General features: G+C 45.9%; 1 protein-coding gene and 1 pseudogene across 6 annotated transcripts in view; one reads left to right on the top strand and one right to left on the bottom strand.

Annotated features, from left to right (window-relative positions):
- NR5A2 (nuclear receptor subfamily 5 group A member 2) overlaps window positions 1–15,974 on the bottom strand; it is a 125,901-nt gene that overhangs the window by 40,579 nt on the left and 69,348 nt on the right. For all 6 annotated transcript variants that reach the window (XM_061161101.1, XM_061161096.1, XM_061161099.1 and 3 more), the window contains 2 exons: window positions 8,789–8,908; window positions 2,187–2,334 (listed from right to left, as the gene is read on the bottom strand). In XM_061161101.1, the coding sequence (XP_061017084.1) occupies window positions 2,187–2,334; window positions 8,789–8,908 (268 nt within the window). The remainder of the gene's footprint in view (window positions 1–2,186; window positions 2,335–8,788; window positions 8,909–15,974) is intronic.
- On the top strand, window positions 9,476–10,053 carry LOC133069696 (protein phosphatase 1 regulatory subunit 14A-like; annotated as a pseudogene).

Below are 15,974 nucleotides of genomic sequence, written 5' to 3'. Positions count from 1 at the left end.
CTCAGCCATCTCCAGGATCCCAGAGGCTCGAGGCTGGAGCCTTGAGATAGGAACATCTCAAGGGATACTGACCCCAGCAATACAGGAATAAACCTGCGATCGGAACACCGCATTTGAGTCTGAGGTTTCAGACTCAGGGGCACAGGGTCAGCGTTTGGGGGAGGCCCTGATCTGATTTCACAACCATCCTGGATACAACAGGCTTTGGGGGCTGGCATGGGTGCCCAATGGTGAATTACCACATCCCTTCCAAAGACTGATTATTTATTGTTTCTAAGGGGGACTAAAGTTTTCCATTCAGAGATTGGAAACTACTTGGACTTTACAGCCTGAAACTACTCATGATTCTTTAAAAATGAACTCTTGGCCAGACCTGATTTACATCTAACCAGAAAGCCACGCTTTCCTTTCTTCCTTAAGCCATAAACAAGAGTAGTTTTAAGGGACATTCAACTAGGTATTCCCTGACGCTCAGGATCCTGAAACGGTTAGCATACTCATTAAAACAGAGAGTGCGGTTCTGGTAAACACAAGGCCCAACTATTCAGAAAGATAACCTGTGAAGTTCGGGTGTTTCGAGCACTTCAGAACTGCCCTGCCCCCCCGGCCCACGCCCCCGACCACCCATCCATAGGATTTGGCAGAGAATATAACAACTCTGAAAAATGATGAGGGAAAGATAAAAGCGATGAAAACGAAACATGGCTGATGGTTAATCTCCGCATCTTCAAATGTCACGCAGTTCTTCAACTAATTTAAAATACCATTGAAGTGAGATGACTCTCTCTAAATATTTTATCACTGAGATGCTGTAAGATTTCTTACACACACATTACCACATTTTTCATTTAATTACTGATCAAATGCATGAGTTGAAAAGACTAAGATCTTGCCATAAAGCAGAATAATTTGTGAGATGACAGCAAGCAGGCCTATGCTATATGTTCCTCGCCATTAAAAAAAAAAAAAAATGCTCTTGGGTAAAAGACACAGACTTAGTTGAATAGAACTCTCCTATTTCTTGTGGTTAATATAGAAACCACACAGGTCCCAGGGCTGGCATAGTAAACCTTTGAACACTACATCTATGAAATTCTGTTGTCTTTTTAAATTTTCAGTAACATTTCTTTTTGCTATATTTATCACATTTTCCAAAATATGAAAATGTTCCTTTTCTTTTAAATGTTGACTACATGTGAAAAATTAACTCTGGTTCTATTACTTCAAACTATGCCTTTATTAGCAACAGTTGTGCTGTGCTGTCAAGAAGAATTTTAAAACGAAAGTACCAAATTTGGAGCGTAGACACATCTGTTTTACTTTGCAGTATGTTTTATTGTTTTATTTCTTAGGATATGAATTCACAACTATCTTATAACTGAAGACTAAAGAAAAAACATATGTTGGTAAATCTGATTTCTGCATTTTTTTCATTCAAGGGAAGTTGCCTCCCTCAGCTGTCTGCCAATAAGTAATAAATGCACTTGGCAAAAAGTTTATTTAAGTTGGCTTTATTAAGCCAACAAAATACAGAAATCAAGTACGGGACAGGCAGAAAAATCTGTTCCTTTGAAGTCAATAAAAATCCATCTCCTTAATCCTTTTTTTATTCCAAGCAGTGGTGATTTTTCTCAGCTGACTCACTGGGAACCTTGATTTAGCTAATCTGTCTTGCTTAGTTATCTTTCTTCTCCAAAGCTTTCCTAAAGAAGCATCCTTTCCCCTTGACAACCGACATCTTTTATGCTTGCATAGTGTGCATTTGGTTATAAACATACTCTAGTTAATCCTGATAGAGATTTAAGAATCAAGTTTTTAATTACTCTCCATATTTTATAAGAACAAAAACAGCAGTAGCTTGCAAACTGAAACAAAAGATACAGAGAAACGACCAACAGAAGATAAGGTGGCGAAAATGTGACCGCATGCGTCCTTCCCGACCTTCTGTCACAGCTTTCCATCAGGGTCGCCCACTTGTTACGGCCGTCAGTCATAACTCCTTCTCCACGCCCCACTACAGAGCTACAACTCAGCCAGGACCACACAGGAAAACATGACCAAGCTGGAAGATCTCAAGATTAGAAAAGAAGGTTCTTCTCTTTTGGAAAAACAAAAACACGGATGGACTTCAAGGCACTCAAAGGCCGGGATCATTTAGTCACTTAGATGAGGAAAGGATTCCTTACCTAAACTGAAGAGCACCAAGAACTTGAGACACACGAACTCTCGCTGATCGAACTGCAGAGAACGAAGCTTCGCCACCAGATCCTGTGCGTGGCTCATGAGGTTGCTGAGTGTGGCCCCCGCCTGCGAGGCTACGACGGAGTAGTCCACCTGCAACACAGAACCGCGTCTTAGTGGGAAAACTGCTCACGCAGCACTGGCAAGTCTCTATACATCACCATTTATTTAGACTTTATACACATATACATACACACATACACATACATGGGGCTTCCCACGGGGTTCAGTGTTAAAGAATCTGCCTGCCAATGCAGGAGACTTGGGAAACACAGGTTCAATTCCTGCGTCGGGAAGATCCCCCAGAGAAAATGGCAACCCACTCCAGCATTCTTGCCTGGAGAATCTCATAGATAGAGGAGTCTGGTGGCCAAGAGTCCATGGGCTCGCAAAGAGTTTGATGTGACTGAACACACATACCACATCATATATATACACATATGTGTGTGTGTGTGTGTGTATATATATATATATATATTTTTTTTTTTTTCCCCTTGAGACTTTTAAGCACTACAGGCAAAATCAGATTCATAACACAGGATACTCTGCCCATGAAAGCAGTTTAAGACACAGTCTGTTATAATAAATTGTATCATAATCTTTCTGACCAATCCCATCATTCTGATGAGCTTTGCAGGAAGCAGGTCTTGAAGACCTCAATTGCACATGTAGATATCTTTATCTTTTTTCCTATGTGACGTGACATTATCACCTAAGATGAAAATTGTTAACTCATGAATAAGTTTAAAGGAAAATACACTGACCATAAAAAGTGAATCCAGAGCAGCATTCTAAATGTATGCTTAGTTGCTAAGTGGTGGTCAACTCTGTGAGACCCCAAGGACTGTAGCCCGCCAGGCTCCTCTGTCCATGGGATTCTCCAGGCAAGTATACAGGAGTGGGTTGCCATTTCCTCCTCCAGGGGATCTTCCCAACCCAGGGATCGAACCTACGCCTCCTGTATCTCTTGCATTGGCAAGCGATTCTTTACAACTGCACCACCTGGGCAGCCTACATTCTAAGTGTATACAAAGGTAATTAATGAGGCAAGTGATGGCAGAGATGTGTTTATTATTTAGCTATTTTTTAAATATTATTTATTAAAATTATTAAGAGACCTCATTTTAAAGTAATCATTGTTCAAGACTCTATGCTTACAGATGATGAAGGTATCAGTTCAGTTCAGTTCAGTCGCTCAGTCGTGTCCGACTCTTTGCGACCCTATGAACTGCAGCACGCCAGGCCTCCCTGTCCATCACCAACTCCCAGAGTTTACCCAAACCCACATCCATCGAGTCGGTGATGCCATCCAGCCATCTCATCCTCTGTCGTCCCCTTCTCCTCCTGCCCCCAGTCCCTCCCAGCATTAGTGTCTTTTCCAATGAGGTGGCCAAAGTATTGGAGTTTCAGTCTTAGCATCAGTCCTTCCAATGAACACCCAGGACTGATCTCCTTTAGGATGGACTGGTTGGATCTTCTTGCAGTCCAAGGGACTCTCAAGAATCACACTGAGATTATTCTTTGGTTTGAGTGAGTGAGTGATGGTGACTCAGTTGTGTCTGACTCTGCGACCCCATGGACCCACCAGGCTCCTCAGTCCATGGAATTCTCCAGGCAAGAATACTGAAATACTGGAGTGGATTGCCATTTCCTCCTGCAGTTCTTAAGTTGGCTGCTTTCTAAAAATCTACAACAACTAGCCACCCTCATGTGATTATTAATACATCACTCTCTAAAGACACGACGATCTTATTTATGAGAATAATAAGTAATTTCTTGATTTGGAAAACCAAAAAGGCTTATTTTCTTCTCCGTTAAAAAAAAAGCAGCAGCAGATGCATCCATCTCAGATTATTCACAGGGACACCGAAAGTTCGACCTACGATGGTGAGTTAAGATGTTGGGGCGGCTGTCAACGGCAGAACCGGCTTTGCCGCTGCAATTACAGCATAATGGGAGAGCCCGGTTGGTACCTGCCGCCCCCATCCTTTTCTTCACTGGCGAGCTCTCAGGCAACCAGATACTCTTTTAGGTGCATTTAATATTTGCAGCAGCAGCAAATTTGTCTGGGAGGCAAGTCCTCATCTGCCACTCACCCGGAGCAGACTGTATTAAATTTTTATATTTATTGACATTTCATTACCATAATTGACTGCACTTGCTTCTCTAGGAGAAGGCACAGGGCTGCCTCCTAAGCAGGAGAACGAGTCTCTAGAGGAGAATTTGCAATTAAAAACAAGGCAGAATGGATTTTTTTTTTATTGTGTAAATATGATGAGTTGAATTTTCAGCTTTAACTAGAGAATACTGGGTGCACAGAAACCTTTTTTTCGAGAGGGAGAAAAATTATGAGTCAGTGGAAAGAGGACCCCCCAAAGGTGTCAATCAGTTTACAGAGAGTCAACTGCGCATGAAAAAGCCCCAGTCCATGCGTGTCTTCGTGAGGCCCCGGTCCCACCACACCGTCCTCCTCGCCTGGGCCAGGGGCCCGCAGCGCCCCCTGAATTCACACATCAGCTGTTCTAAGTGCTCCTGCGGCTTCTGCCTCGGACCGTGTGAAAGGAAGGGCCAGCACACAGGCGGCCTGAAGCCTGAGCTGGAGGCAGAGGGGCCCCGCGGAAGGATGTCGCGGACCACTGCAGGGTCGCCCGCCGGCTATGCCCAGGGATGCCCCAACCTTCACTGAACCAGGTCCCCGACAGGAGAGCTTCCTACTCCAAGGACGTTCTTCTTACTTAGCAGGGGTGGCTCAGCTCCAAATCCCCTGGGGACTGCACAAGGTCTAACGACTCCTCCTAAGAAGAAGAATATAAATCCTACGGGGACAAAGGCAGGGTAGAGCAGGGAATGGCAGCCAGGGTCAGAGGTGGAGGAAAGCCCCCGCAGAGCAGGAGCGGCGGGCGGGGCCAAGCCCCTGAGAGGCGGGGCCTGTGGAAGTCTCGGGAGGCCCCGCCCCTTCGTGCCCTCCTCTCAATGAGGCGTTCAGCCTAATAACAGTAAGCGGCCACCCACTCCCACCATCATTAAGAAACGAGAACAGCTGGGACAACATTGCCAGCTTAAACTTGGAATCACCAGCTGAAAGCATCGTCACTATAGCTTAGAATGCACATAACACATTAAAAAAAAAGTCACCAGTCAGCCCTACACCTGCAAAGTGTACTAAAATAAGCCACAAATATGTTGGTACTGGAGAAGGGAATGGCCACCGACTCCGGTATTCTTGTCTGGGAGATCCCACGGACAGAGGAGGCCGGTGGGCTACAGTCCACAGGGTTGTAAAGACTCGGGCATGACTGAGCAGGTGGTTCTTTTTTCATTATTAAGATGGGGTTAATTCAATTCTGCTATGTGTGTGGTTCTAACAGGTAGGCAGTAAGTTACAAAAGTAAAACTTCATAGCTGCAAATGAAGTACATTGTAACTGAAAGGACTCTAAATTCAATTTTTTAAAAAGATGGGTAAGTTAAAACTTTCCAGGTGTAGAGACTGAACAGGTAGGAAATAAGTTCAATTGTTAGAATTTCATACTTGGAAACATAAAACCCTCTAAGAGAAAGGAACTGAAATGGTTTCACAGGACTCTGAACTATTGAGGTGGACTTCGGGAAATCAATTGGCACACGGACAACTTTATCGCTATATATTTATATACAGGCTAATGCAAGAGCTCAAACATGCTCATGAAGTGGGGGCTCTGATAACTTCTCCTTCAAGGATAATTTATCAAATCACATGGCTCTGAAGGAGGAGCAGTGATTTATTCCTGAAACAGTGCCCAGATCTGCAACTTCTTTACATTTTATTACAAACATAATTATATTTTCATTGTCGAATGTGGAGTTTGCACTCACCGCAGGAGCAGCTGGCCTTGTCTTTTATGTACTTAGTAAAATTAATTTATTACTCCCTTACCCAGAATCTTTGTGCCATTAAATTCAAGGGAGATATTGAAGAAATACTGTAAGTGGATGTCCCCTCTGGATAAATTTTGCTCATCATGAAGGGAGCAACAGTTTTAACTAAATTGCTTTCCGTTCTGATAGCTGAAATTTTTGATGACTTGTATGCTGGCAGATGCCTGTCTTTTTGATATGATACACAGTAACAGAAGATAATGAAAAAGGTGCCAGCAGGTCCTTCCCACAGGAAAATGTTACAGCGGCTGTTCATTAACGACAAGATGCAAACCACTAAAAGCCATACCACTTCAAAATCCTCTGTTGCTATTTGATATATGCACTTTCAGCCACATGTTTTGTGTGCATGTGGTTTAAAAATACTGAAAAGAAATGAATTATCATCATAGTGATAAGATGCTAAATATTGATATATAGAATTGATCTGGTGATGCTTAATGTTACTGACAATCATTTTTTCCTTTTGGCTTAAAAAGGTAATTTAATGTACCCTTAGAAAAGCCAGAAGAAAAGACAGAATTAAAATAGCTAACTTCAGGGTTAAGTAAGAAGTTCCCTTGTGATAGCAAAACACAAAGTAGCAATAATTGATACTAAAGAGAGAAACGCCATCCACTCCTTGACCGCTCTGGGTTTGGAAAATCGGAGGAAGACACGCACTTTCTCTACTTTTTACATGGTAATTGCCTTTACCCAGGGTCAGCACTTACTGCAAAATGGAACGTGAAATGAGGAGCATTTCTAAGAGCAGGAATGGAAGTGCTCTGAGAAAGAACGGCACAAACCCATTTGATTTCTGGAACTCGGAAGGACGAAATCAAATTAATTTGTGGGTTGAGTCCTGTTCTTCTAATGTAGCTCCCCATGGGGCCCGGGAGGGTGGGGGTTGGGAGGCAGGCTGTGATGAGGCTCTGAAAATGGGTACACTTCTTCCAAAGACCTGGGTCACAGGCTGGAAACGCTCAATGGAAATTCAAAAGATGGGGAAGTCAAGCCCGCTGAGGCTTGATTCTAGAAAGCCTTTTTCTCAGGAGCGGGGCAGGAAGCAGGGACCAGGCAGTGATGGTGGCTGATCCAATCTGCAAAAACTCTGAGACAGTGCTTGCCTTTAACTTGATTGGAAACATGTGATTTATCTATAATTCAGCAAATGGTGTGGAAACAGCCTTTCACTTTCAAATATGCACTGCCAGGCTTTCACAGCACATAAACATTTATGGTCGGATGTAAAAGATCACGGTGCCTGAGTCCTGAATTCTGCAGCAGCCTTCAATGCATGCCTGAAACAGCCCCCTGGACTAATCGGGTCTCTGCATCCCTCGCATCCATTTTAATAATCCATAGAAAACAGAAAACGGAGGCCAAGAACCAGGAGGGACATGCCAGAACCTGGTAAAGTTGGAATCAGGATCACCAGGTAGACTTTCTCTCCTCCCAGGTGTCTTTCTTCCCTCAAGGCTTTGCTCAAATCTCACCTTCTGAATAAGACTCAGCCGACCCGTCCCGTTAACACTGCAACCCATGGCTCACATACCAACACACCAGGGATGGACGCTGATTCCCCTTTACACGGCAGTTCCTTTTTTTTTTTTTTTTTTAAATTCAATAGCACTTTGACTTCTCACATTTATTAGGATTATTGATTACTGTCAGCTTCTCCTGCTAAAGCGTTAAGCCCCATTATCGCTGCAGTACTTTTCTGTTTTGGTGACTAATATATGCCAAAGCCACAGGACAGTGACCGAGGGACCCTGCAGGATGCTCAGAAAATACTCGGGGACCAAACAAATATCCATTCATAAAGGAGAAGGACCTCACGGTAATTTCCTATTTCCATGCTCCTTTTGGATAATGACTGGCCAGGGGAGAGGGGGATGAACTGAGTGAGTAGGCTTGACATACATACATCTGGGCAAACAGATCGCTAGTGCGGGGCTGCTGCGGAGGACGGAGCCTTAGCTCCCAGCTCCGTGCTGACCGAGAGGGCTGGGCCCATCCCACGGCGGGGGTGGGAGGGAGACCTACGAGGGAGCGGATGGATCTAAACACAGCTGATTCACTTCCCTGTGCAGAAGAAACTAACGCAAGCGTGTAAAGCGGTTACACTCCAATTTAAAAACAGAAAAAATAAAGGTGGAGGGGGAAAAAAAACAGTGACCAACTCTTGAACACTGCCTTTCCTTCTCACTTGGTTGCCTTTAGGCCAAAGATATAGATGACTGACACAACACCTGAATCAGTCTCTTCCACCAACATGATTCCAAAATATCAAGATTCCATCATTTCCAAGTTTGTTTTTTATAGCTAACAAGTGTGACAGATTCATGCAGAAGCTTGGGAAGAAACCCAAGGTACCAACCATTAATCCTGACTCAGCAATTGTTTTGACCCTTCAAAGCACCACTTGCAACCCCAGCAGGCCAGCAGGCGTGGGCTGTCTGGGACAAGTTTCACTGTAATCACCCCAGTGGGAACAGGGCACCCCAAGTCAGCGTCTCTAAATTATATGCAGCCAATATATATCCCTTTCAAAGCGCAAAAGAGCTTCTGACCTAGCTGAATTCCTGCCATCCTGCACATGCTTAATAAAAAGACACTTCTTTTTTCCTTCTGGCGTCTGCACTCACTTGTTGCCCAGTAACCAGGAAGATGCAGCCCTCCTTTCCGTGAACTACTTGTCGGTAAATGTGGTCGAGAATTAAGAGCTCACTCCAGCAGTTCTGAAGCAGCTTCATTTGGTCATCCACCTGTAAAAGAAATGGGAAAAAAATGACTCTGGAACTCACCACCATTTTTTATTTTGCATGATTTTTTTGTTTGTTTTTTACACAAGAGAATCTACCATATAAGCCAGGAAAAACCACCAATGGTCACCAGATGAATTCACATCCTCCCTCCTCAAAGTCATTCTTTGCATTTGGACAAATACATTTCAGGCCACAGAGAAATACTTAAGCAAAGTATCTGTAATCAATGAGTCGCTAGGAAAAGGTACTCCATCAGATGGGTCTACTTGTCATGAGTAGATCTATTAGCGTTTGCTCCTGGGAGGGCCAGGTGCCTCAGACAGTCCTCAGTGGAACCCACTAAAATGACCCGGGTTAGGGATTTCCCTGGCAGTCCAGTGGTTAAGACTCTGCCTTCCAATGCAGGCAAGTTGGGTTCCACCCCTGAACCAGAAACTAAGATCCATATGCCTCGGGGAGAAAGTCTGCACATCACAATGAAGACCCAGAACAGCCAAAATAAAAATAAGATAGGAAAGAAAAGAAGGAGGCCCCGGCCCGTAAGAGGCCCCCTGGGCACCCGGCGAAAGCGCACAGCGTGGCGCCAGGGTCGGGGCCAGGACCACAATGGCAGCGCAGCGGCTGGGCAAGCGGGTGCTGAGCAAGCTGCAGGCTCCATCGCGGGCCCGCGGGCCGGGGGGCAGCCCCGGGGGGCTGCAGAAGCGGCACGCGCGCGTCACCGTCAAGTATGACCGGCGGGAGCTGCAGCGGCGGCTGGACGTGGAGAAGTGGATCGACGGGCGCTTGGAGGAACTGTACCGCGGCAGGGAGGCAGGATGCCCGATGAGGTCAACATCGATGAATTGTTGGAATTAGAGAGTGAAGAAGAGAGAAGCCGGAAAATTCAGGGGCTCCTAAAGTCGTGCACGAATCCCACAGAGGACTTCGTCCAGGAGCTGCTGGCGAAGCTGCGAGGCCTCCACAAGCAGCCAGGCCTCCGTCAGCCCAGCCCCTCCGGCGACGGCAGCCTGAGCCCCCGCCAGGACCGAGCCCGGACCGCGCCGCCCTGACCCTCTCTGGCCTCCGTGACCTGCTCCGTCTCCCCACCACCCAACGCCGTCCTGGCTTGTTTATAAGTTGTATTTAATGGTTCCGTAACAATAAAAAAAAAAAAAAAGGAAAGAAAAGAAGGAGAAGAATGACTCAAATACCCCAGGCTTGTATATCTATCTAGAGGTTAATACACTGAGCCCAAGCTCAAATAGTATATGGATATTGGCTCAGTGGTAAAGAATCTGCCTGCAGTGCAGGTTTGATCCCTGGGTGGGGAAGATCCCCTGGAGAAGGGAACGGCAACCCACTCCAGGATTTTTGCCTGGAGAATCCCACAGATAGAGGAGCCTGGTGGGCCCCAGCCCCTGGGGTTGCAGAGAGTGAGCAAGCACACACACATTAGCAAGCCCCCAAACCGTGAGGATTTATATGAAAAGCAATCAGCATGACAGTTCAAATGACTTTTGAATTTAGAGGCCCAGGGCCATTGTCATCAGTCTCAGCTAGTCCACATCATGCTAGACTTTGACGGGAACGGTCACCAAGCCCAGTCTTGATGCTCACCTGCACTTGCTTTAAGATTTGGCCAATCCTCCCACAAACTACCTCCCCTTCAGTTTCGGCATCTGAAACACAGGCCGACAACAGTACCTCCCTCCCACATCAGCAGTGGGGAGTAAAAGGCAGAGGGCTGAGACACAGTGAGTGTTGAATCCACACGATTCCACCCCACTCCCAGGGGACCACATTCTTGAATGCCAGCAACACACCTATTCAGGTACAGGTCACATATCCACCGTCAGATGTGCAGGGTATATGGACCCATTTCCAGGACTATTTGTAACAGTTTCTCTTCATTCTGCAACTGTAACCAGCCAAAGATCTTGGTGGGCCTGAATGTTGATACATCATGCTTTTACATAGATAATAACACCTGACATTTAGATGTCATGTAACAGCTTAAGAGTTTTAAAGAGCTTTGTATATTGTTTATTGAATTCAGAAAACCTGCCTATGGAGTTAACAGAACTGACATCATTTTCTTCAATTTACAGATGAGAAAATAGGGTCTCAGAGACCTAATTAGCTGGTCCACCTAGACGACTCCTTTCTCTCTCTGAAGTTCTAGGGTGTCTCCAAATTACACCAAGAGGTGCCAGATTCACAGATGTAGAAAACAGATGTATGGTTACCAAAAGGGAAAGGGAGGAGTGGAGGAATAAATGAGGAGTTTGGGATTAATATTCCACACGACTACATAGAGAATGTGCTTCCCTCGTAGCTCAGTTGGTAAAGAATCTGCCTGCAATGCAGGAGACCTGGGTTCAATTCCTGGGTTGGGAAGACCCCCTGGAGAAGAAAATGGCAAGCCACTCCAGTATTCTTGCTTGGCTCCTCTGTCCATGGAATCATAAGAGTTGGACACGACTTAGCGACTAAACCACCACATATAGAATAAATAAGCAACAAGGATTTACTGTACAGCACACAGAACAATATTCAATACCTTTAACAACCTATAATGGAAAATAATCTGAAAAGTATATATATATCTATGTATATAATTGCATCAGTTTGCTACACACCTGAAACTAACACAATACTATAAATCAATCACACTCAACTTAAAAAAAAAAGAAAAAGGTGCTAGAATTTTCTAAACCGATTTTTTTTTTTTCAAATTAATTTAACTCACTTTTAACAAACTCAATTTTAAGTGAGTATTCGATGAGATTTGGATGGTTGGGGAATCTTGGGAAGTTTTCACTCATACATTAGCAGTGATATGAGCTTCTTGTTGTTCAGTCTCTAAGTCTTGTCCGACTCTTTGCGATTGCATGGACTGAAGCACGCCAGGCCTCCCTGTCCTTCACTAACTCCCAGAGTTTGCTCAAACTCATGTCCATTGAGTTGGTGATGCCATCCAACCAGCTCATCCTCCTCTGTCGCCCTCTTCGCCTCCTGCCTTCAAAGTCTCCCAGCATTAGGGTCTTATCCAATAATATAAGCTTAGGACTGACTATTTCCATGAGTCTAGGAAACAGTGAATGTGGTCAAGCCAGCACTGAACTTAGACTAAACCAAGGATTCCAGGCACAATTGTGCACTTTCCAGCTCCAAGAGCTTGGCCAGGCCACTTACTTCTCTAACCCTTATCCTCTCACCCAAAAATACGCGAGATAGTTCTTGTCATGAGGATGGAGTGAATGAAGGGTGAGACAAGACATAAATGAAGAAACAGCGCCAAACACGAGGCTCCCATCTGGAAGACGGTATTGATCCTATTTAGAGGGGAAAAGGCAACTGCAGAGACTGACGCTACTTTGTGATCAGGAAAACAGATCCAGAAACATCTCTATCAGAAATGATCAGAACTAGTCAGTTGGCTCTGACCAACAGAATTTCACTCCTGGAGTAAACAGACGTGAAGAGCCACTTACTTGTGGAGAGTAAGTGTCGGGTCTGGGGTGTGATGCTGAACACGGCAGAGGCAGGCCCTCGCTTGTGGAGATGCCTCCTCTTCAGGGAGAATGCTCACCCACACTGGTGTGTGGGCTCATGAGAGCAGACGCTCAGATCCTTCTTCCCGGGAAATTGGGCGCTGGGGGTACAGGTTGGGCTGCGGCAGCAGCTGATGAAAGCCCACCTCGCAGCTCTGAGCATGGCTCGTGCCAGAAGGCACGGGATTGTCTTCATGTCTACCCCTGCCCACACCCAGAGGCAAGAAGGAGACACACTGGCTTTGGAAATCTATTTCCTGGGTCCTCAGCTTCTTCGGACCTGAAGGAGGAAATGACAGCCCGCTCCAGTATTCCTGCCTGGAAAATCCCGTGGACAGAGGAGCCTGCAGGGCTACAGTCCGTGGGGCTGCAAAGAGCCAGAAGTAACTGAGCAAGTAAGCGCAGCTTCTTCGGGAGCTGCAATCACGGGTGAGATTGCGCACGTCCATTTCTCACGCTAGCACTTCATTTTCGGCTTTGTACTCTGCGCTGTTCATGTCATCATTTCTTCTGATTCCACCAAGGGCTGTGCTTGTTTACCGGTCTCCCTGCTTGTAGCTGGGGGTGCCCGGAAGCAGCAGCTCTTGGGGGGCCCAGCGCAGCCTCGGCAGAAATGCTTGTGAGATAAATGGAGGGACACGTGACTGACGGAGGTACCTTCACTCCCGCAAGTGCCTGCTTTCAGCCTGTGTCCCTGGCACTTGGACCACAACAGCCAGAGCCACTCCTCAGGTGCTTGTGGAGGCCCTCGAACACTCAGCTGACCCCACACATGGGCCGGAGGGTCTGGACCCACCCCCGGCCCTTGGTAAAGACTTCTTGACTAACTGTAATTTTAACACCCCTCTCAGGCAACTGATCCCTTGTTTTAAGGCTCTCTGAGGAGGCTTTCCAGGCTGACATCCCATTTCAATATTTCCATAATTGATTATGTGATATTTTACGTTATCTTGAAATTGGCAAGTATGCAACTCCCCTGGGCTTCGGGCGTCTTAGTTTGTAGGCAGTTCTTTGAATAAAAGGACAAGGCAAATACGCTGACCGACTCCTTCCTTATCTCCAGATAAGAGATGTTGGCAATTCCAAAGATAACGTCTCCTTAGAAAACAAGCTTACAGGTGATGCGGTGGTGGGGGTAGGAAGGAGAAAAACGATCTCCTCCTTTTGAGTCAATTCTCTGGGCATTCATGCTGTCAACACTTTCGGGGGGTGTTTGGGAAGGCCAGACGGGGGACCGATGGAGTGTAATTTCCAGTCCACATCAGAACCTCTCGCTCGCTGGCAATGCCACCTCACACGGTCCCGCGTTACCAGCTGTAGTAAAAGGGAGGGCTTATCTCAGAAGCCTAGCCGCTCTGCGGGCAGCAACTCAGGTGACGTTATAGATGAGCGTGTGAACCAGCACAGGCCTCTTGGGCTTGCCCGCACACCTCCCCACGGCCCAGGAGGTTAATCATTAGAAACCTGTGCTTTCTCATAAGTGCAGCGAGGCTGGCAAACAACGAGAAAAGAAAAATGTGTGGATCTTTCTCAAGCCCACACTGAACTTATCAGAGCCTCTCTGTTGCCCCCTGGCCCTTTATCTTCTCACCGTCTGGCCACGGAACTGTGAGTCCACGTTCCCTCTCCCGGGGCCTTTATTAGAAAATCGACATCGTGAGTCACCGTGGTGTAGCTTTAAGAAAGGCATTTTTAGGAAAACATTCAACTGACGTGGGTCGGTAATTCAGAGTAGATGTGAACCCATTTCCCGTTTCTGATCATTAAATCTGATGCGTCCCGGGCCTCGTACCAGAGACTAGGGGGGAACCGAAGGTGACCGGGATACACCCTGCCTTCAAGAAAGTCACACTCAAAGGAGACGCATCAGAAGGGTCCATCTGTTATTATAACCCCATGTGCACTAGATGCTGGGGCCACTTAACCCTGCTTCTTTCTTTTTTTTTTTTAATTTAAACTTTTATTTTGTATTGGGGCAGAGCCAATTAACAGCACTGTGACAGCTTCAGGTGAGCTGTGAAGGGACTCAGCCGTACTTACACATCATTCTCCCCCACACCCCACCTGCTTCTTTCATGGGGGGACTCCCCGGGGCTCAGGGAAGCTTAGGAGAACAGTGTGTTTAAGCAGGTCTTAATGTTGTAGTATCACTTAATAATACTTTCTTTTTTCTCAGTAGCTTCTGTTGAAACAATTCTTGGAACAAAATATTTAAAAAGTAGTGAGAAGATTCTTAAGATAACAGGTATACAATGCTACATTTAAAACGGATAGCCAACCAACAAGGACCTACTGCAGGCACCGGGGACTCTGCTCGAGGTCATGGGGCGGCCTGGGTGGGAGGGGAGTCTCGGGGAGAACGGGGACGTGGGCATGTGTGGCTGAGTTGCTCGCTGTTCCCCTGAAACGGTCACAACACTGTTAATCGGCTCTACTCCAATCAAAATAAAAAGTCAGAAAGTTCATTATGATGACTGCAACATATCTTAGCCTATTTTCTGCTACATAAGTCAATAATAAACCACTTATTATCTATATTGGGCTTCCCTGGTGGCACAGCTGGTAAAGAATCTGCCTGCAGTTCGGGAGACCTGGGTTCGATCCCTGGGTTGGGAAGATCCCCTGGAGATGGGAAAGGCTACCCACTCCAGTATTCTGGCCTGGAGAATTCTATGGACTGTATAGTCCATGGGGTCGCAAAGAGTTGGACACGACTGAGGGACTTTCAATTATTATATATATTAAGTCAATAATAAACCACTTATTATCTTAAAGATTCTTCAGAATCATTATTAATAACATCCAGCTATTATTTCTGGACAAAAGAAAAAAAAAAAAACCCTGAAGGTGGACTTCCATTCATGACAATGATGACGTTTATAAAGGAATATTCAGAAGACGGGAAAGGAAAGTCAACTCCCAAACAAACCAGCACCAACTTAGCCACTCTTAATGAGAACCTGCTTTGGGCAGGACAGACACACAACTACTTGGCCCCTTTACCGTCTTTATAAAGAACACTGACGGTTATCTGCAACCTCTATAATAAACTGCTACAAAGTCCAAGAAGAAATGATTTCACATTAACAATGATTAAACAGGCACTAACAACATCACTGAACAAGAGCAGTAACAGCAGTCAAACTCCCCCGTCAATTGCTGCAAAGCCCAACAGATTTATGAGCAGAAGTCCTTCCTCTCTTGGAGGACAACTGAAGTGACTCTCAATCTGGTGTGTTTGCTGGACAGTGTGGCCGCGGGCGCAGAGCACAAGGACTCACCTGGCAACACTCAGCCCCGGGCCTCAGCTCTTCTGCCCCTTTCTACGTTTCTCCAGCAAAGCAACAAAGGATTTTTTTTTTTCTCCCCTTGGGATCCAAACTCTCTTCCCGGAGAGGGAAGCAGGAGGCAGAGGGGCTTGACTGCAAGGTATCTGCCTCCTGTTTCCACTCCCACCAAGTCCCTTCCATGCGGGTCCCGACCAAGGCTCCATGGAAATCAGGACCGAGGTGAGTCCCCGTGCTTCTCTGTCA

This window comes from Dama dama, chromosome 14 (assembly GCF_033118175.1).
Source record: "Dama dama isolate Ldn47 chromosome 14, ASM3311817v1, whole genome shotgun sequence".
Classification (NCBI taxonomy): domain Eukaryota; kingdom Metazoa; phylum Chordata; class Mammalia; order Artiodactyla; family Cervidae; genus Dama; species Dama dama.
This window is presented reverse-complemented; position numbering and strand designations above follow the sequence as displayed.